Source organism: Tenebrio molitor, chromosome 2, assembly GCF_963966145.1.
Source record: "Tenebrio molitor chromosome 2, icTenMoli1.1, whole genome shotgun sequence".
Taxonomy (NCBI): Eukaryota; Metazoa; Arthropoda; class Insecta; order Coleoptera; family Tenebrionidae; genus Tenebrio; species Tenebrio molitor.
The window spans coordinates 9,028,391-9,049,168 of record NC_091047.1 but is presented as its reverse complement, the minus strand read 5'-3'; the positions used below and the strand labels follow the sequence as shown (position 1 = coordinate 9,049,168).

The window sequence follows — 20,778 nt, the reverse complement described above, 5'->3', positions numbered from 1 at the left end:
TTAAAGATATTTTCTAATGTGCTTTCCAATTACTCGACAAAAGGAAAAACCATTTGCTTCTTTTTTGAGAACAGTTGTTTTTCTTGAATCATTTTAATCCTTTTCTCCCCAATTAAAATGATTAAACTGCACAAAACCCCAACCAGAAATATAACCAGAGCGGGATAAAACTCCTCTATCCCCACGTGGAAACTCATAGACCTGGAGGACTGAATGCACTCAGGTTTGCGAGGATGCCAGTGTTTCCTTTCCCTAAACAACATCCCATTCTCGGCGAGACGCTGTAAACTACAAAACATTTCCACAAGTCTCTTCGTACTAAAATAGTTACCAAGTGTCGAACATGTCTCGGAAAGGTGAATGTTTCTGGAAGTTCGCGTGCATGGGTTGAGTCCTAAACAGCTGGACTTCGCTAAGATCGCAGATTGCTTTTTCTGCAAAAGACTCTTCAATTATGGGGTACGCTGTTGCGGTTTCGACGTGAAAGGCGTAGCCGCCTTGTTCTACCAGCTTCAAGCCTTGTTCGGGATTCAAAAAATTGGAGTTGTTGTTTTTGCCTAGAATTTTTCTTTGGTACAACTGTCGAGCGTCTTCGTCGGTGGTGTGCTGAAATGATACTAATCGTGGGACTAAATTAACAACAAAGAGATCCAAAACCTGAAAGTAGTCGCGGTCGTAGAGAATATCTTGGCATCCAGTTTTCAGAGACGACTCCAGGAGACTTTTAATCGTGGTGATTTTGGTAACCGGTTTCATGAGTAAATGAGAGACTAAACTAGCAGAATAGAATTGGTAGATCATAATAGAGAGTAGAAATATCGAAATCGTGGTGATCCGTCCGCATGCCATTTTGGGAACCGATGGCGAACCTACAACCTACGCTGTACAACTGTCAAAATCTCGAAAGTGGTACCTTGTTGGCAGAACGCTCCCAAAGTAAAAACAACAGAGACACTCCAAGAGGTCTCGACATTGAAGTGGTGCTGCTTTCTTTCGAAAGTCGTGACCACTTTCAAAATGAGAATTGAAATAACTGCTAGCAAACCTGTGATTAACCAGATTGAGGTGGACAGAGGATGCAAAAATATTTCGATAGAAGTTCGTGATTTTGGGTTTCTGAATATGAAAGCCGCTCTGCAAGAAGAACATTGGGACGCGGAACGGAATAGAGAGATTCAAAAACCTCAAGATCCAGGTGTTTCTGCCGTAGTCTATCACTTGTGCGCGATCCACGCGAAGGAACAAAGGGGAGCTTCCGAAATCTATTGATTTTCGTTCCAAGGCGCCAACCATTCCGTCGAAAGTACCGTCGGGATTTGTGTAGCCCCAAGATTTTACCACTTTAATGTCCAAACTGAAATGAACAAATTGTAGTATTTGCATCGTTTGGAGCTAATTTGATTACGAAAAATTGTAGTAGTCCCTACAAAAACTAACAAGTCTGCTGTGGAACCGGTTGAAGGTGTTAATATCTCTGTTATCGTCATTTCTGAGGTAATCTTGTAGCGTCCCTTGAAATGGTACTGGAAGCTGTAGAGTATAAATGTGTGGAGAGTTTACTAAAGTTCTAAGAAAATACTATTACCACCACTAGAGACTTAAAGGTGGTTCCTGTCATATTTTTCCTCGCCCAGTATATTGCCTCATTATTTCTAAATTTATATCCCTCTTTTTCGTTGTAAAGACCAATTTCGGTGCAATTTAAGACGCCTCCGTGTTTGGACGCGGGGTTGTAAATGTCGATAATGGTCCAATTAAGTGGTGTTGATGGAACGGCTAGATGTATGTCAGCGTTGATATTTAAGACAACGTTATTGAATTTTTCCGTTACATTTATTGACGACGCTACAATTAGCCAGTGGTGCTTTGCATCAAAAAGTTTTAACTGACCGCACTGGAACAAATTAATTAATTAGATTGTCTTAACAGAACTTGACGCCTCACTTTGACTAAAAATTCTTCGCTTTTGGGACAGTCCCCGTCTAGGATTATTCCCACGTGGTGGTACAGCTTTTTCAGGTGTTTAAAAGATTCTTGTCGGTCTAGATTAAAGACAGACATTTGTTGAGTTTGCGACATTAATGTTTTCGCCAAAATTATTTCTTCTAAAATGTCTAATATGTAAAAGTTGGAGTAGAAATTTCACTCTTACAAACCAGCTTTGTTAAAACAACCAAAAATGGTGGCATGCTTGATCGATTTCTCTTTCATATAATTTTTAATTAAATTCACATCGTTGTTTAAACAGTTTGTGTAAAATACCATTTGGGTGAAGATAATAAGAAGTGTCAGGTTCGCCATCATCTAGTCAATGTTTCCAAAGGATATTTTTTGATAGCAGTAAGATTCATAAAGATAAGAGTTGTTGGATTATTCATTGGGGAATAATACATTCCAATAGAGGATTCGTGACCCTGTTTGTGACTTGCTCAAATTACTGTCCAGATATTTGTAAATTGTAGCAATAAAATAAGGTGTACAAAAAAGTAATTGTTATGTCACTTTGTGACACGTAATTTGTGACAAGTCGAACGAGTCGAAAAGGTCTACAGTCTAAAATTTCAAATATATGTATTTAGTTATTGCAGGTTTGTTTGTGTAAGGGAATTAATATCTACCTCCAAAAATCAGCTCGATCAACTTCTGAGTATCTAGTCAGAATGTTGTGATAATTATAGAACGACTTTTAATAATCGACTGTTAACGCACATGCGAAGAAACGTGTTTCAATCTTAAAACTGAAAGGAAGCACTTAAAAAGCTAAACAAAACACTAATGACATGTTTTATTTTTAAAATAGAAAAATAAATTAATTACAACTGAAGAATAGTCTTTCGTTTGGATGGTTAGTAAGTTTGCTGTTAATTATTTTTATTTGAGTATAGTTACAACATTCAAAAGGGAATCAATATATTGTTGTTTTTAATTATTTCATTGTTATAATGTAAATGGCGGATGCGCCGGGTAAACTGTTTTACGTACTATTGAGGGCAAAAAAGTGGGACATCAACGTCATTGTCTTGACTTTTAATGTGAAACAACCCTTATCTGATAATAGTTCAGTAACAGCCGAACGCGTTAAAGGAAGGTGTGATCAAAATGAGAAGTAGGTACGCCTGAAACATTTGTCAACTAAAAATACGATCTATGGAAAAGAGAGAAATCCACGACCCGCTTGACCACACATTTATTTTGAACACTCGTTATATCAGTCTTGATAAAAGAGTCAGTGCAACATTTCAACAGTGTATTTCATTCTTAGAAAGGAATGAAAAGAAATACTTTTGGTTATTATTGGATTTATCTTTTTTTTTGTTCGACATTGTCAGAATTTGAGAATTTTCTCCTGTGTGAACGGATTTTGATAAATTGTCAAAACGAAACGTCAAGCTAATTTTACAGATTTTAAGCGATTTGGAGCCTTTAAGGGGCTCGTCGAACAAAAAAACGTTGTATTCAACCATATTCAATTCGTTCTTGTGTAAATTTGGCCTTTTTTGGCACTCATGGGCCTTTAAAACGCTCGTTTCACTCGCGTTTTAAAATCGCCCACTTGTGCAAAAAAAGGCCCAATTTACACACGAACTCATTAAATAAACTAGGTACTATTTCGTATCCACAATATGCATGACGAATATCGCAAAAGTACAGAATGAATCAGAATATATTTTGTCATTATAACTTTATTATCAATGCTCGTTTAGATTGATCTATGAAGTAGTTAATACTATCGCTACATTCTACTTAGTATTTTTCGATATTATTTATTGATAATAATACTGGTCATCAGCTTTACATTATACATTCATGTTATCAAAACTTTTACAGAGATTTTTTTTACCAACCTGCCTAGTTGAAGTTTACTGCAAACTACATACATAATTACTTAAGAGTGCAAGTGAAACATCATGAAAATATAACAGTTTAAGACATATTAGATATTACAGTAATTAAAATGATTTTATTATTCTGTGAACGGAGTAATATTTTCCCGTAGTTTTAGGAACGTCTGTTTAGACCTGCTTTTAACCATTTTAATATGTTTTTCAACAGCAAGTACAACCAAACTAAGAAGAACTCCGAACAAGAGTATCAACAGAGCGGGATAAAACTCATCCAAACCTAAATGGAAAGTGAGAAGAGATTTCGATGACAAAATACATTCCGGCTTTCGAGGATGCCAATATTTTATTTCTCTGTACAGTATCCCATGTTCGGCAATACGCTGAAAACTAATTACTTTTTAGTAAAAACAATTTTTATTTGTGATAAACTATACCAAGTCTCTAACATATTACGAAAAGAAGAGCCTTTTTGATAACCAGTGTATAAATCTGTATTTTTAAAAAGTTTTAATTCTTGAAGTTCGCAAATTGCTTCATCGGAGAAAGTATATTCTATGATTGGATAAGCTCTTGCAAATTCAATGTGAAATGCATATCCTCCATCACGTACCAAATTTACACCATCTTGTGCTGACAGAAAATGCGATGTATTCCCTTTACCATACATTTTCTTGTAATACAACTCTTTGAGGATTTTGTCACTGGTATGCTGCAATAAATCGTGTTAGATGTTATTTTTGCTTAGGAAAATTTTCACAACCCCGAATAAGTCCTTGGTGTATATAATATCCTCGCATCCAACTTTTAAAGGCGAATCCACGAGATCCTTGATACTTCCAATTTTGTAAGCAGGTTTAATCAACAAGTTAGAGACAATACTGGCTGAATAAAACTGGTAAATAATTATCGAAAGGAGAAATATAAAGATCGCGGTGATCCTACCACATACCATTCTTGGAACGGATGGTGAGCCTAAGATTAAGATTAACACAAATTTCTAAAGTGTAAATTCGTATGTACCTTGTTGGCAAAATGCGCCCAAAGTGAATACAGCGGACAAACTCCACGAAGTTTCGACACTCTCATGGAACTCTTTTCTTTCGAAAGTTGTCACAACTTTTAGAATAACTATCGAAAGGAGGGCGAACAATGCTGTTATCAACCAAATCGACGTCGTAAAAGGCTTCAAAAATATTTCGATAGGAGTTCGCGATTTTGGAGATCTGAATAAAAACCCAGCTCTGCAATTGAAACAATTGTGAAATTATTTGAGTGTTGGGAGTTGTACCAACTTGAAACTTGCCAGACTCACTCTGTATATTTCAGGCATTTTAAACGACCCTCACCCATTTACAACTCAAATAGTATTGTAAAACCACGTACACTTCCCTGGATGCTGTGTTGCGGGATTAATGTGTAGGGGGGCGAATGTACACGTTCACCGGTAAACGTTCATAACGACCGGTTTCGTTGGTAAATGTGCATAGCAATCTTTTTCAGTCATCGGTTTCACACATTCACCTTTCAAGCATGGATTGTGTGCATATTTACCACAGGCGGATGGTAAAAGTGGATACAACTGAAGTTACAGCAGTTACAGGGTAAAATGCGTAACAAAGAAGTGCCAGTGTAAAGCTTCACTGGTACTATGTAATTCTAAATGCCACAGTAGTAATTCCTGTTGCAGTAAGGACTAAATAGCAATTGATTTTCTTCAAAAAAAATGTGTTCCTTGTGTTTATTTTGTTGTTTTTTAAGAAACCATGTTTTACGAGTATATCTAATTATTACATACATTGTATAAACCTATAACATCAGTATAAATTGCATTTTTTAGTAGGTACTAGAAATTAATTAACCTGCTGAAGCCTTCTCTAGTTCACTAAATAGTGGAATAAATATTTCCCAGAAGTACTAGGACACTGTACACCTTTACCGGTCAAGGTGCATATAAGAGATAATTTACGCACATTGACCGGTTCTGCTGATCAATGTACACATAAGCTGGTGGATGTGCACATTGACCCTTTTTGCACCCTTGCTGTAACAGATATATGCATATCTGAATATACATACTAGTATGTATTTCCAGAATTCGTTGTCTCATATAATATTGTATTCTTCTTTAGACTTCTTTTACCATGTTTTAGGACATCGGTGAGATCATCACAGTTAGTAACAACAATTTTTCTGGCGTCCAAGTAACAATGCATGATGTAAATACAAACGACCATTAATATCAAGTTCAGAAACAGCCGAATTTTATCACTGCAAAGGAAGGTATGATCAAAAAGGATTTGTCAACTAAAAATACGATCTACGGAAAAGAGAGGAATCCACGACCGGCTTGACCAGACATTTTGAACACTCGTTATATGGTTATATCAGTCTTGATGAAGACGTCAATGCAACAGTTCGACAGTGTATTTCATTAATAAAGTAAATGCTTCTGAAATTATTACTAAAAAAGGAGAAAAATGAAATACTTTCGATTATTATTAGATTTTTGTTTGTTTGTATTCACTGTATGGATGACTAATATCACAAGAGTACAAAATAAATCAGACTATTTTTTTGTGTCTATAACTTTATTATTAATGCAATTAGTTAATAACTTAATACTACTGGTACATACTTTCTACATACTATTTGATATTATTTATTCATAACAACACTGGTCGTCATAAGCTTTGCTTTACATATACCGGGTGCCCCAAAATTCACGGAACAGCTTAGAAGTACGTTGTTAAGTAATCATTAAAATATCAGGCAAAAATGTTTAACAAAATCAATCTTCTTTTTTGTAGAAGGTATAGACCTATTTGTTAGGTACACTAAATGTGCCAACATCTGAAAACATTCTAATGTATCCCACTAGTCTGCAAATATTTCATTTTTGTTGTATCCGTGGAAATAAGAAAGAAAAATCAAAGCCAGGTTGCTATACGTTATTTGAGGTAAAACCGACACAAAATCACTTTTTGGAAATGTTGGAAATAATGAAAAAAAATAATTGCAAACCTGATCACAATGATTCAGAATTAATATGACACTGGCTAGTAAAAGACCAATAGTCAAAATCTTTCTTAATATTTAAAATAAATGAGATCAAACCTTTTCAGACCCCTTATCTTCAAATCTAAAAGATATAAAATTTATGAATTATTTTTCTCATTATTTTCTGTCATAAGTTGACATTGCCCCATTGAGTTGTTCCGCGAATTTTGGGGCACCCGGTCTAATTTATACATTCATGTTACCAAAATTTTTACTGAGATTTTTTACCAACCTGCCTAGTTGGGAAGTTTACTACAAACTAATTACCTACTAAATGGTGCAAGTGAAACATCATGAAAATACGAGTATAAGAGTTTAAGTCATATTATTGTTAATAGTTATTTATTATTCTGTGAACGGAATAATATTTTCCCGTAGTTTTAGGAACGTCTGTTTAGACCTGCTTTTAACCATTTTAACATGTTTTTCAACAGCAAGTACAACCAAACTAAGAAGAATTCCGAACAAGAGTATCAACAGAGCGGGATAGAACTCATCCAAACCTACATGGAAAGTGAGAAAAGATTTCGACGACTGAATACATTCCGGCTTTCGAGGATGCCAATATTTTATTTCCCTGTACAGTATCCCGTGTTCGGCAATGCGCTGAAAACTAGTTAATTTTTAGTAAAAACAATTTTTATTTCTGATAAATTATACCAAGTCTCTAACATGTTACGAAACGAAGAGCCCTTTTGATAAGTAGTGTACAAATCTGTATTTTTAAACAATTTTAATTCTTGAAGTTCGCAAATTGCTTCATCGGAGAAAGTATATTCTATGATTGGATAAGCTCTTGCAACTTCAATGTGAAATGCATATCCTCCATCACGTACCAAATTTACACCATCTTGTGGTAACAGAAAATGAGATGTATTCCCTTTACCATAAATTTTCTTGTAATACAACTCTTTGAGGATTTTGTCACTGGTATGCTGCAATAAATCGTCTTAGATGTTATTTTTGCTTCGGAAAATTGTCACAACCTCGAATAAGTCCTTGTTGTATATAATATCCTCGCATCCAACTTTCAAGGGCGAATCCACGAGATCCTTGATACTTCCAATTTTGTAGGTAGGTTTAATCAACAAATTAGAGACAATACTGGCTGAATAAAACTGGTAAATAATTACCGAAAGAAGAAATATAAAGATCGCGGTGATCCTACCACATACCATTCTTGGGACGGATGGTGAGCCTAAGATTCAAATTAACACAAATTTCTAAAGTGTAAATTCCTACCTTGTTGGCAAAATGCCCCCAAAGTGAATACAGCGGACAAACTCCACGAAGTTTCGACACTCTCGTGGAACTCTTTTCTTTCGAAAGTTGTCACAACTTTTAGAATAATTATCGACAGTATGGCGAACAATGCTGTTATCAACCAAATAGACGTCGCAAGAGGCTTCAAAAATATTTCGATGGAAGTTCGCGATTTTGGAGATCTGAATAAAAACCCAGCTCTGCAATTGAAGCAGTTCGTGAAATTATTTGAGTGTTGGGAGTTGTACCAACTTCCAACTCCACGTATTCCGGCCGTAATCTATTTTTTTGGCACGGTCCTCCCGTACAAAAATTGGAGAACTTCCAAATTCTATCAGCTTGCGTTCCATGGCTCCGACCATTCCATCGAAAGAACCGTTGGGGTAGGGGTAACCCCACGACTTCCCCAGTTCAGTTTCCATCCTAAAACTGAATGTTATGGAATAACACGACAGAAAAAGCAAATGTTACGTGAAGTTATAATAATCTCTACAAAAGCACAACAATTTGTGTTGGAATCTGTTGAAAGTGTTGACGTTCCTGTTGTCCTCATTGTGCAAATATTCGTCGAGTGTCCCCTCAAAAGGCGCCAAGAGCTAAAATGTTCTACTAAAAGAGATTTTCCTTTTCTAAAGCAAATCATTACCACCACCATTGTTTTGAACGTAACTCCAGTCATGTTTTTTCTAGTCCAATAAGTAGCCTCTTTCTTTCTAGCATTGTAACCACGTCCTTCGCTATAATCTCCTATTTTAGTAAAACTCAAGCTACCTCCATATTCGGACGCAGGATTATAAATATCTGTAATCGTCCAGTTTTGCGTTGTACTGTTTTTAACGGCAATTTGAATATCCGCATTGATACTCAAAGCAACTTTTTCAAATTTGTTGACAACAGTTGAGGACAGAGACGTGATCAGCCAGTGATGTTTCTCATCGAAAAGTTTTAAGTGGCCAGACTATAAAAACACCTAATGTTACCACTGTCCATTTTAATTCCAGTGAATCCAGTGACTTACAGTGATCAAGAACTGTTCACTGCTTGGACAATCTCCATCCACTACTACCCCAATTTGTTGGTGATTGGATTTTATACTTTCATGACCTCCTTTACGGTTAATGTTTAATATGGATACAGGTCGAGTTTTAGACATTAAAATTTTAGCCAAATTAATTCGCTCTATTGAAAAAAATTACGTCTTTTGTTAATTAAAAAGAATCAACCTACTGACCAGCCTTGCTGAAACAACCAAATATGGTAGCCGATTTGATACCTTTTTCGCTGAAATAATTTTCAATTAAATTGAAGTCAATTAAACAGTTTACTTGAGAAATTGTTATTTGTATTGTCAGGAACACAATTAAACTTGATGGATTCATGTTGTAAAGTGAACATCAATCATGGTTTGCATGAACATCAAGGGTTGGAAGAGTTTGTTGCATTATTTATATGTACAAAAAATAAATTATTCTTAAAGAAGGCGTCTCTTTAATTTTTTAATTCATAGAATCAAAACATTAATTTTAATGTGACATATCTGTACGTGACAATGGCATCAGACTAAAATATTTACATCAGGAGTCACGGTTTCTGACTGTATATGATTCTCACGATTGCTATTCTACTATACATACTCCGTCCAGCGAGAGATTGGGAAATTTTAAATATTAGACTTGTAACCCAACACTACAAAATGCACTAGAATACCTTAATTAGAGCATAATTTCAGGGCAAAAAATGTTACTGCTTGAAGGTAAATAATAGTTATTTTTATTTATGCAACGAGGTTCTGTGTAAATTGGGCTTTTCTAATTGCCCGAGAAGCCAGATTGAAATACGAGCGTAGCGAGGATTTTAAGGCCTCGAGGGCAATTAGAAAAGCCCAATTTGCACAGAAACGAGTTGCACACAAACTTTTATTGTTTGAAACGACGTCCCTAAAGCTTCTAAATCTTTTAAAAATAATTTCGCATTTGCTTTTGATAGTTTTGACAAATTTTTCAAGAAATGTCACTTTGAATGTATTGCCTAGGGCAACGGTTGGTTATCTGCTATTTTTTGCTTTAGAGCAGTTAGGAGGCAGTTTACAAAGGAGAAAAATGAGAATTTATGACAGTTGAAAGCAATAAATATAATAATTTACGCTAGGCAGTAAGTATTTTCTTTGCGTAGAATTTAGTGATTTTTATGTCAACCAATCTCTCGCTGGACAAACTATACGTCTTGACCTCAGTAGATACGTTTAGGTGTGTTTCTACAGTCTACACTCGCTTAAATGTTTTACTCTTTTAACAATTCTATCTACATGATAATTATCTATTTCTATGATTTGTTTTTTTGGAAAAATGTAATGGAAATACGAAGAGTGTTGTTTATATCGAAGCAAAAGACCAGGAAAATTGCAATAATTTTATTTCTCAACGTAGTCACCTAAGACTTTAATGTATTTGGTATTACGATAGTGAAGCAATCTGAGTGTATAATGACGGCTATTACTCATCTATGAAGTGAAGGTTGGATCAGCAAATGTTATAATAATTATCCGAGTCAGTAATCACCATTACACGAAAGAAGAATATGACATTTTTTCTACGACTTGACTATCTAAATTCATTTATTACTTCTATTTAATGGAAAAGTGAATACAGTAAATCACTCACGGCTGTGGGTAATGAATAGCATTACCTAACAGTTAGCGCATATGTAATAGTATATTATTCAATGAGCGAGTAATACCCATTTATTTATTTTATTACTTTGTATACTTGATATCATTGCATTAAAATTTGCTATTGGACAGTGAGTGGTCTAATTTTTTCTACAAAATTTGTCATTTAAGACATTCGTAGCTTTTGCTTTTGGAAAATTATAATAAATAATATAAATAATAATTTTCGTTGCAAAAGCTACTCATGTCTTAAATGACAAATATTGTTGGAAAAAATTAGGCCACTTAAATTTTCCATTACTATGACAATACTACACTGCAGATCGAGTTATTTTTCGTGTTTTCAGATTAGAAAAGCTTTGAATTTGAACAAAACATGGCCATTAACATACACAACGTTTTGTTTATCAGTGCTGATAACGAAGTTTGTAAAATATTATCCTTAGCTACATTTATAATTCATCGCAATTTATTAAGTGACAATCACACAAAATCTACAAAATATTGTTTTAACATCGTTCTAAACCTGTTACTTTTTTAATTCGACAAAATGAATAATCTTGTTACTTTATATACAGTTGGAGCTAGCATATTTTGTTTATGTGTTTTATTTGGCTGTTATAAAGCGCATTCGCGGTATAAGCTTTCGAGAAAATGTGCAAAGAGAGTGCAGAATGGAAGTAAGTAATTTTTTATACTCGTAGTTTGTAGTTTTATTGTTGTTCATATTGTAAGCAAAACTACTTTTGTGGTATATTTGTAACATTTAATTTTGTGCTATATAACATAACATTTTACTGTACTTTTACATTAATACGTATTCACAATAACCTAGAAATTTAAGTGAGAGTTCAACAAGCGGACATTTGTCTTTGGATTTAATTCACTATTAGGAAAATTTATCATTACATTACAAATGGGAAAGAGAAATAAAAAGCGAAAAAACCAAAATGTTAAATTTTTATTAATAAATAGGTACAGTATATCAGATAGGTTTTATCTGCAAAAAATGTTATAAACTTATTATTTTTACCAGTCAAACCTTAATTAATGCCAAGAGAAATAAATGCTGTGCATATTATAGAATTATTCTTTTGTTGTACATCTAATGATAAATAATGCTTTTATACATTTTAAAAATTTTGTCTAACGGAGTTACCAAACAATATTTAACATTGTTCGTTTTTCTTAGATGATTGATTCGATATTTACGTTTTGCTTCAAGCGAGAATTTTCTTATCATGCTGATTTGCTAATTACCCCTCTCGGAAACAAATAGATCTTAGGATGGAATTAAATTTATTGCATGATTCTAAGATAACTCTAAGACTTCGTACTTGTAATGAACTCGACAACATCCATTTTATTTCAGTGTTCGTAAGATATTTTACTATTTCGTGTTGTTATTATTGAATAAAAATATTAAAAAAGAACAGCGCCTGTAATATTAGAAAATAACATTTGTAAGTAGGTACACCAGGTGTAGAATGGATTTTAGAAAAGTCCATCTATTTTCAATATACAGCGTGAATTCGAAATACGTCACAATCTTGAAACCTCAGGATCTTCAAACCAATTGTAAAAACCCCGTGCATTCAGTTTTGGGCTATAGATCCGCATAAGGGCAGAAAAGCCATGTAAACTTCAACCACAAAAGTTGAGTACTCCAGTGATATCACGTTAGGACGGATAGTGAGATTTAAAAAGTTATCGAGTGCAACGCAAAAAAGGTGCAAAAAGTTTGTTACCCGGGTGCTAGTAGGTTAGTTGTTTTCAGTGCGACCTTTGGCTATTGTTTGGTTGGAATTTTATGTCTCAGTGTGTCATTATCATGGAAAATTATACCAATAGTGAAATGACCCATATGGTATACAACTTTGTTACGGAAGTCCAGATGGTGTTGGCTTAAGGGCACAAGCTTTGTATCGCGAAAAGTTTCCGGTGCGTCGTGTTCCGCATTCGCAAACATTTCTGGCTGTTGAGTTTTGTGAGTGATTCGAATGTGGGTCGATCAACCTGATTTTATGCGAATAGTGTTGTTAACGGAGTTTTTAACCCATATTCATCAGCGCAAATCCCGGACGATGCAACAAGTTTTGCAAGGGTTCGGGACAATCTACATCGAAAGGCACAGGCGTGTATTAGAAATCACTACCGACCAGAGACCGGCGAAAAATGGTCAAACGCTAGCGAATAACTCCCACCACAATACCCTCAGTGTCGGCGCGCTCTATTAGTGGAGTAAAATCGGACTGCAATTATGAATTAGTGAGACATATCCTATCTTGTAGAGGACATTTTGAGGCATAAGGAATGGTCATCTACAACTTTTTTTAATAGGACCGAACTTTGAAAACGGCTTTTATAACTACGTAGTTGAGGTGTAGTCCGAAAAACTACGTTTTTCGTAACATTTAACGCTGTATTAATTCAACTACTGAAGCTATAATTTTGATTTTCTGTATATTTATACTAAAAAGTAGAGCGCTTCCAACAGTGAATTGAAAATTTCGCAAATATCGATAGTTTTGAAAAAAATAATTAATGAATTTCGATTAATCAAAAATGGGCATCGTAAACTTCACTCTGCTGGGACCTATGTGAAATATTGAAAATTTCCATACACATGCAGCGAGTCAAATGTAACTAAGATATTGGAAAAGTTTTTAAAAAGAATTAAGTTGATAGCCCAAGTACTTTTTGAGAAAATATTTTTTTATTCGACGAGCAGAAATAACCCGGAACTTTGTATTTTTGCTAAAATTTACCTATTTTAAATGTTTTCTTCGTCATCCTCATTCTTATATAAACAAGAAACATTGTTCAATTCTGTGTTGACAAAATCAAAAATTGGTTTTACTCGTCCGAGATATAATTTTCGAATTCGCAATTGACACGCAAACAATTCATTTGGCGAACTCAAAGCTACCAAGCCACTGCACTAGAGTGATGGGAGGCGAAAACCTTTTTCCGCCGGTCTCTGCTACCGACATTTTGAACATTGTGTCTAATAATTATTGTGAGTACGGTAGTTGTGGTTTTTGCTTTGACTTTTCCTTTCACTTGGTTTTCACGTTTTTGTGGCTGTGTGTTTAAAGTGTTTTTCGGTTATTTCATTCAAAGCCAGCTTTTGTCACTCTTGTTTTTAAATCGTTTTTGCGGATATTCATGTTTTGATTTATTAGAACTTTCAGAAGCGTCTCGTTCGGAATGGAATTAAGTTAAATTGGACTTAATGAATTTAAAATGTTTAACCATATTTTCGGTTTATTCACTTCCTGAAGATCCTGAAGATTGTGACGTATTTCGAATGCACCCTGTACAGTATGAGTCAATTGTGAATTGTGACTTATTTCTGAAATGATGTTTGATGCAACCAAAAATACTAATTCCAGCATTTATTCTACTAGATCCGTAATTTAAAAAAAATTAAAGTATCAATTTATCAACTTTGTCTCGACAGTTTTGCTAAAACTTGGTTATGAACTAGATATAATGACTCAACGATGAGAGAGTGGAAATATTTTTCATGTATGGGGTACTGTTACATTTTAAAAATGCAAATATTTCTCGATCACCGTGCGCATGACCCGCGGCGAGTCCGTTTTCCGCCAAAAATGACAAAAATCCGAATTGACAGGGGCGAAACTATAAAATAGAGGTAGAGGGACCAGTACGGATCTTGGAGAGAGGCAGAGACAAGGGAAAATATCTTCCCTTGTCTCTGGGGAGAGGTCTTTGGGCTTTTGTCTTGGTTGGGGGTCAGATCGGTGTCGGACTGTCAAGAGGGCGGAAAAGGAGTGGTTGAGCGGCGAGGAAAGGGTGTGGAGACGTCGAGGGTCCGAAACTGGTGAGGGTGGAAGGAGAGTCCAGACGCCGAGGAGCGGATTTACGGAAGGTTCGCGGAGAACCAAACGCCTGAGTGCGGCGTCAGACTCCACGCCCGGATTTCGTCGTCCAAAAATATAATATCTAGTTGTTAAAGGTGGCTTTCCGGACTGTTTGTCACCATGTAAACAACCTCATAACGGCCGGAGTCAGTTAACGGTGTTCGTTATGAGCGGGAGCGGCCGTTATGAATGACTAAAAACTATAGCAACGTAGATCTAAACTTTATTTTTCAACTTTTTTACAATTGGTACAATAATTAATGTTTTATAATACACCTGTCAATTTTATAAAAATCGAACAACACGCTGAAGTTCATTTGTACCCCATTCGAAAATAAAATTTCACGAAGTGTAATTTATAATTTCAACAAATGCAAAGCCTCTGTAAAAATATTTTTGTATTTCGAACGCCAAGAGGAAGATTACATTTGCCAGACTCACTCTGTATATTTCAAGCATTTAAACGACCCTCAACCATCTACAACTCAAATAGTATCGTAAAACAAAACCACGTTAACATATCACATCCCTGGATGCTGGATTACACGTGCGCATCGTGAAAATATGAATGAACATAGTAAACTTGTACGCAACACATTAATTACAACTGTAGTCCGGTGCCAATGAACAGCGGCTTTTCAGCCAACCTTGCCCTCACCAATCCCCATTCGTCGGCACAAGCTGTTTGACAACACTGTATTACAAAAATAACTCGCCGTCGCCGATTTCGCATCATCCGACCCAGCCCATGCATTACTGTTTCGTGTTGTGACGCCTAAACCTAACCAAAGAGGCCGCATGTTTAGTGGTGTACCGCCAACCAGCCAACGGCGCTAACACCAATTACCAAGGACCATTTGAAATGGTTGTGTATAATACTTTTCCCGCTGTAGCGGGCGTTTTTGGGGTGATCTTCTTCCTCTTCATTATAATCTTAATACTCAAGTGTTGCACTGGTATGTTTTATCTCATTGATCACTTAAACAAATTGTAAATCTGTTCAACTTGAAGAAGACAGACGACCTAAAGTTACACGCAGACGCCGTCTGAGGAGCAGTTACGAAAATCTTCCGCGGACTTCCGTTCCTACGACACAACATCGACCGGCGCCAACCTCAGTCGAGGATATAACAGATATCGACGGCATTGTTGTGGTACCAGAACCAGGGGAAGGTTTGTTAAAGTTTAAAGTTTTCCTAACGATTTGGTCATTGTACGGTGTGATCAGCGATTGCCTCTTAAACAACCAAAAGGGTGCATGGTTATTCCTTCTGAGGAAACACGTTCGCTGCAAACGTAACATACTTACCACAAAGCAAAATTTAATTTTGATATAAATCTGCGCATCACGTTATACAGCTGATTTTTTTTCAAATCTTGCTTACACTTTCAGCGCAATTATCAAACCAAGTATTGTGACTTTGAATTAATTGCTTTTAATTAATTTTTAATATACTTGTGGAATTCGGAAATATGAACGGAAACCAGGGTCAGCGGAATGATTTTGATGATCAGATGGATTAGCCCATATTGTTCAAGGTTGGATACTTCACAACTGCATGCATAATTTGTATGCGGGATAGTGTTCTGTGATAGGAAACGTATACTCAAATCTACAGTTGCGGAAGCGTTGATATTTCCGTTCAAATGTTAAAGGTTAAGCTTTGTTTAAAATGAAGTACAAACCGCCTGTTGATTACAACATCGACAAAACGACACTCTTGATGGTCAAGATGTTAGGCTTCACTTCGTTGGATATTTTTCACCTTTTGATTGATGTAAAATTGACCCAGTCTGCTACATTGTCGAAAGTTATGTTAAACTGCAGTAACTTTTAATTGGCCCTCAACTACGTCTGGTTGGGCAGACATCAGGGGTCATGACCAATATGTGCTAATTGCAGTATCTAAGTAAATGTATGACTCAGCTTGCCCCAAACAGAGTTGATTAACGATTCCCCGGTTTGTAACTTTTGAAGAATAATCAATAATCATTAGTACATATATGATGGTGAAACGAGAGAATGGAAAGTCATTTAAAGAACTGTATTTCTAAATCAGCAGCACACATACTGTGGAAACATCAATACATTTTTCAACATCTGAACGATTCTGTTTATTTAAAGTGTACATTATATTGTATCAAAATAGAATTTGTTGAAAGAGATAGTCAATATGATATTTATCTTTTGAAAACAAAAGTGCAATGCAGCCTACTCTGTTCATTTCATTAGTTCTTGAGTTTGCCATAGGCGCTGTGAAGAAGCCATTGAATTGAGCAACTGTTAAAATACCACAAAAGGCGGGAAACATGAATAATTTGTAACGCGCTTCATCTGCGTATTGAAATCTCATGTGAAGTAAAGCTTCCGTGGTGTTAGGTCCGTGCTAATAATAAATATTAGTGAAGAGATAACTGGGTTAAAAAAAGTTTGCATAATAGTGTAACTTTTGTTGTATTTTATTGGAACGACTGGACTGACACGAGAAAATTTGGGGAAAAGATTCGACTGACCTTGTTAATTTACTACACGATCGATTTCACTTCCACCCGATTAAAATACATCTGAAAAAGGAAAAACCGCCTGTTGTGGACACATTAAATCCCCCAAAAAACACGCCGTTCCAGCAATCCCTTCATACAAGCTGAAGGGATAATCTGGCGTTCTAGCGTCATTCGCAAATTGAGGGGTTTGCAAAAATTTTGCAAAGCTTACAGCTCTGTACAAATACTTGGGATTTTCGGTAAGTCTGTACAGCAACAAAAACGCGTAGCCATTTCCAGCCACCCCGTGGCAAATTCCGGGTCCTTTTTTCAGCAGCCCCCTGGCCCAAATCAGCTCCCCCATTTTTTCGCAGGAGTTTAGATATTTGCGTTCGTGCCACACTAGATACGCTTTGGCCATGAGGTAAATCATACCTGCGGCGCCGTGACACCAGTGAACCAATTCACTCTGTTCCCCAATTTCGTCGCTAGCACAAGGGAAATTCCCCTGGTGGTCTTGCAACGACAATAGATAATCTACGCTGGTTTTAATATCGCGAGCGTGGGCGGGGTTTGTGGCTAGATAGCCGGGCACGCTTAGCAGCGCTTGCAGAATTGTGCACAGCCCGTGGGCTGCCCCCAGATATTCAACTTTGTAGTAGGAATACATGAGGGGACACGGACAGCGTTGTCTTTCAGCGTATTTGCGACCGGATTCCACCATAATGTCGCACAACGTGTAAATATCACTCTGTGGTAGCTCTGTGTTTGTTTCTTTTGACAACCACAATGCGCCCAACACGTAACCTATAAAAATTATTTTTTAATAAATAAAACAAATTTTGAATTAGTGGTGTTAATACCAGCTCTTCCTACAAATAATTCGTCAGAACCACACGTCAAAAAGTGTATGTCTTTGCATATGTTGCCAGCTTCTTGGTACATTTTTCTAAAGTTGTCACTTTGTTTTGTATCACCTATAGCTTTATAAATAGCAGAGGCAACAGCGTAAACACCTGACTTTCCCAAAATAAATGAAGGAACATCTCTTCGAGAACTATTTTTCATTGCGCTGAAGGCCGGGGTGAGGTATTCCACTGATTTCATCAAGAGTGTCTGTTTGTGTTCATTTAAAGAGGGAATTTTGCTCAAATGGTAGTACATGTATGAAATTCCAGCTGTACCCAGGTAAAGGCCGTCATTTCCATGGCGGTCTATTGGTTTGATTGCCAGCTCAATGTCTTTTATTATCCTTTCCACAAATTTTGTTAGGAAGCCCTGAGGCAGTTGGCTGTCAATGTCCTGACCTTCGTAATCCGGCATCGTGTTGGGAAAATATCGTGTCGGCGCCATTCTTCTTTTGAGCGGATCGTCTGGAACAAGTTTCGAAAAGAATCTTCGAAAATTTCGTAACATTAACAAAGCAAATTAGTGGTTGTCGATCATCTTTCTTCGAATTTTAATCACCATGTTTTTGTTTTCATTCGATCAGCTGTTGTTGACAGTTGACTGGCAACATTATGAAATGAAATGTAACATAATTGTTTTCATTTTCATTAATTTACATAAATTATATATTTAAAATTAAAGTAATAGAGTTATTAGTAACTGGTAGAAGTAAATGTATAAATCAACATTTCCGGTTGTGGCGTTTAATCGCAAAGTTTTAACTGAAGAGATAGGTATTTTTAGTGTTATCGGTTGGTAACTTGCGCGACGTAAATACAAGTTTGACATATTAGTTCTTGCAAATGTCGTGAAAGGCTTTAATTTTGGACCAGGATTTAGCGTAGTTCTTAGGTGTAGTAAAATTTAAACAAGTAAAATAGTAAAACGGCTCAATGTGCAACATAACGTATTGTAATATAAATTGACCCAACCAAATTGCGCTCATTGTGTGGTTTCCCAACGTAACGCAATGAATCACCGAGTGTTAATTCCACTAGCAGAAGTGTTACTATAATTTTCTCCAATTAGTGGTTCTCGTGGTACAGAAGTCAAAAGTCATGGATGTATTTGTACCCATTATAATTTTCGTTTTACTTTTTTTAATATTCTCGATTTGCGGTTTTTGCTGCAAAAGAAAACGCGAAGGAACTGTTTACGGACGTAAGTGTTTTACGTAGTCAATAGACTGATTACATTAACGAGTAATTAAATTTGCAGTAGCTGGTCCCCATGTAACTGTATCTACTCAACCAATTTCAGCCTCCCCAGTTGTTGTGCCGCCTTATCCGGTGGAACCTCGACATCCAACACCTCACGGAGGTCCCCCTGGTCCCGGGTTCGCGACAAACCATCCGCCATACCCGACGCACACTCCTCATCCAATGCCAGGTAAATTTTTGTCACTTCCTCCACGCATCACAAAAAATTATTCACATAATTACATCTACTTATGTTTTTCATAGTTCCTGTTTTCTGTCCGCCGCCAGTGGGTATGTGAAAGTTTTTAACGATTTTGTGTTTTGTTGTAGTTTTTGTTTTTCCGTTTTTCTTTTCGTGATTAGTAAGAATGATTTATTTCAGGAGCAGCTCCTACACCTTACCCATCTGCTGCACCCTACCCACCTGTTGGTCCAACAGGACACGCACCATATCCGCCGGTAGTCGGGGGTACCGCTCCATACCCCGATTACTCAGCGCAACCGCCATCATATTCTGAGGCCATTTCACAACCTCCTGTTCAACCTCCACTAGGAAAGGAAGGCTATTCCAAACAAGCCCCTTATAACCCCAACTACTAGTTTCACTGTTTACTCACATGGAGAGTTTGAGATTTCAAGTGTTTTCTAATTTATGTTATTATTTTACAATTACAACGTTAGATTTGTGTGTTCCACTATCTTGATACAATTTAAGAACTTTCAGGAAGTACCAATTTCATCCTTATTATTATCAACAAATCGGAAAATTGTGAAAAATATTCCTTTTTAATATCGTCCAAGAGTTAATTATTAAAGGGGCTCTACAATTCTCGTTTGTCATTTCTATATGTGATAAAAGTGCTTATATATAGTAAGTGTATGTAGATACATTCGAATCTTTTTTTTATTTTTATGAAATACAGTTTTCCTCACTTAAATATTTTATTTTCCACTTTCACAATGTACATATGGTTATAATTAAGTTCAGTGATGAAAATGTGTTACAATAAATATATTTTATCTAACTGTGAATCATACGTTGAATAATTGACCAACTTTTATCTTTCAGATTTTGCAGAAATTTTCCACTGGATGACATGATTACATTAATTTTTTTTTGAGACAGATTTTCTCGAAAAATTCAAAAATGTAACAATCATTTTATAGAAGATCATTTTTATTTAATTCTAAAATGAATAGTAAAAACTTTAAGTGCTTTATGTTATAATGTTGATTGGGTATTTGAATGATGCTTGTAATGATCAAAACTGTTGTGTAAATATTGATTGGATCAAATTTAAAAGTAGAACTGGCACAAGATATTAATTCAAAGTTGTATAATGTGAAACATTTTTGTTATACATATTTTTTTTATAGTTTAGAAATTTGAGGGACATCAAATCAAAGTTATTTAAACGTGGAAT

At 35.8% G+C, this 20,778-nt stretch overlaps 3 protein-coding genes across 10 annotated transcripts; 1 reads left to right on the top strand and 2 right to left on the bottom strand.

The window, feature by feature from the left end:
• Positions 1-29: 29 nt before the first annotated feature.
• On the bottom strand, positions 30-9,922 carry LOC138125090 (ionotropic receptor 75a-like). Its single transcript, XM_069040366.1, has 12 exons — positions 9,184-9,922; positions 8,812-9,123; positions 8,637-8,761; positions 8,418-8,588; positions 8,145-8,365; positions 7,889-8,100; positions 7,563-7,837; positions 7,261-7,515; positions 4,866-5,086; positions 4,606-4,817; positions 332-606; positions 30-288 (listed from the first exon to the last, which is right to left on the bottom strand). Exons 1-12 carry the CDS (start codon positions 9,316-9,318, stop codon positions 30-32), a joined length of 2,673 nt encoding a protein of 890 aa, XP_068896467.1. The 5' UTR covers positions 9,319-9,922.
• Positions 9,923-11,303: 1,381 nt separating this feature from the next.
• LOC138124684 (uncharacterized) lies at positions 11,304-20,386 on the top strand. Of its 8 annotated transcripts, XM_069039809.1 has the most exons (5): positions 15,071-15,679; positions 15,735-15,896; positions 19,416-19,544; positions 19,619-19,645; positions 19,737-20,386. In XM_069039809.1, the coding sequence occupies exons 1-5, from the start codon at positions 15,586-15,588 to the stop codon at positions 19,952-19,954; spliced, it is 630 nt and encodes a 209-aa protein (XP_068895910.1). In that variant the 5' UTR covers positions 15,071-15,585; the 3' UTR covers positions 19,955-20,386. The 8 variants fall into 8 exon arrangements, with proteins under 8 accessions (XP_068895913.1, XP_068895915.1, XP_068895910.1 ...); XM_069039812.1 differs by lacking the exons at positions 15,071-15,679; positions 15,735-15,896 and adding an exon at positions 11,304-11,513; XM_069039810.1 differs by lacking the exon at positions 19,619-19,645 and having other exon boundaries at positions 15,245-15,679.
• On the bottom strand, positions 17,160-18,712 carry LOC138124683 (lanC-like protein 3 homolog). The gene is made up of 2 exons (XM_069039807.1): positions 18,071-18,712; positions 17,160-18,014 (listed from the first exon to the last, which is right to left on the bottom strand). The coding sequence occupies exons 1-2, from the start codon at positions 18,621-18,623 to the stop codon at positions 17,278-17,280; spliced, it is 1,290 nt and encodes a 429-aa protein (XP_068895908.1). The 5' UTR covers positions 18,624-18,712; the 3' UTR covers positions 17,160-17,277.
• Positions 20,387-20,778: the final 392 nt, after the last annotated feature.

Coding starts and splice junctions, on each gene's coding strand:
- LOC138124684 (XM_069039809.1), top strand. CDS start 15,586: ATGGTTGTGTATAATACTTTTCCCGCTGTAGCGGGCGTTTTTGGGGTG. Junction 15,897..19,415: donor GGTACCAGAACCAGGGGAAG/GTTTGTTAAAGT, acceptor AACCAATTTCAG/CCTCCCCAGTTGTTGTGCCG. Junction 19,646..19,736: donor TTTCTGTCCGCCGCCAGTGG/GTATGTGAAAGT, acceptor GATTTATTTCAG/GAGCAGCTCCTACACCTTAC.
- LOC138125090 (XM_069040366.1), bottom strand. CDS start 9,318: ATGTCTAAAACTCGACCTGTATCCATATTAAACATTAACCGTAAAGGA. Junction 8,589..8,636: donor AGAGATTATTATAACTTCAC/GTAACATTTGCT, acceptor ATTCAGTTTTAG/GATGGAAACTGAACTGGGGA. Junction 7,838..7,888: donor ACAACAAGGACTTATTCGAG/GTTGTGACAATT, acceptor GATTTATTGCAG/CATACCAGTGACAAAATCCT.
- LOC138124683 (XM_069039807.1), bottom strand. CDS start 18,623: ATGTTACGAAATTTTCGAAGATTCTTTTCGAAACTTGTTCCAGACGAT. Junction 18,015..18,070: donor ATTATTTGTAGGAAGAGCTG/GTATTAACACCA, acceptor TAATTTTTATAG/GTTACGTGTTGGGCGCATTG.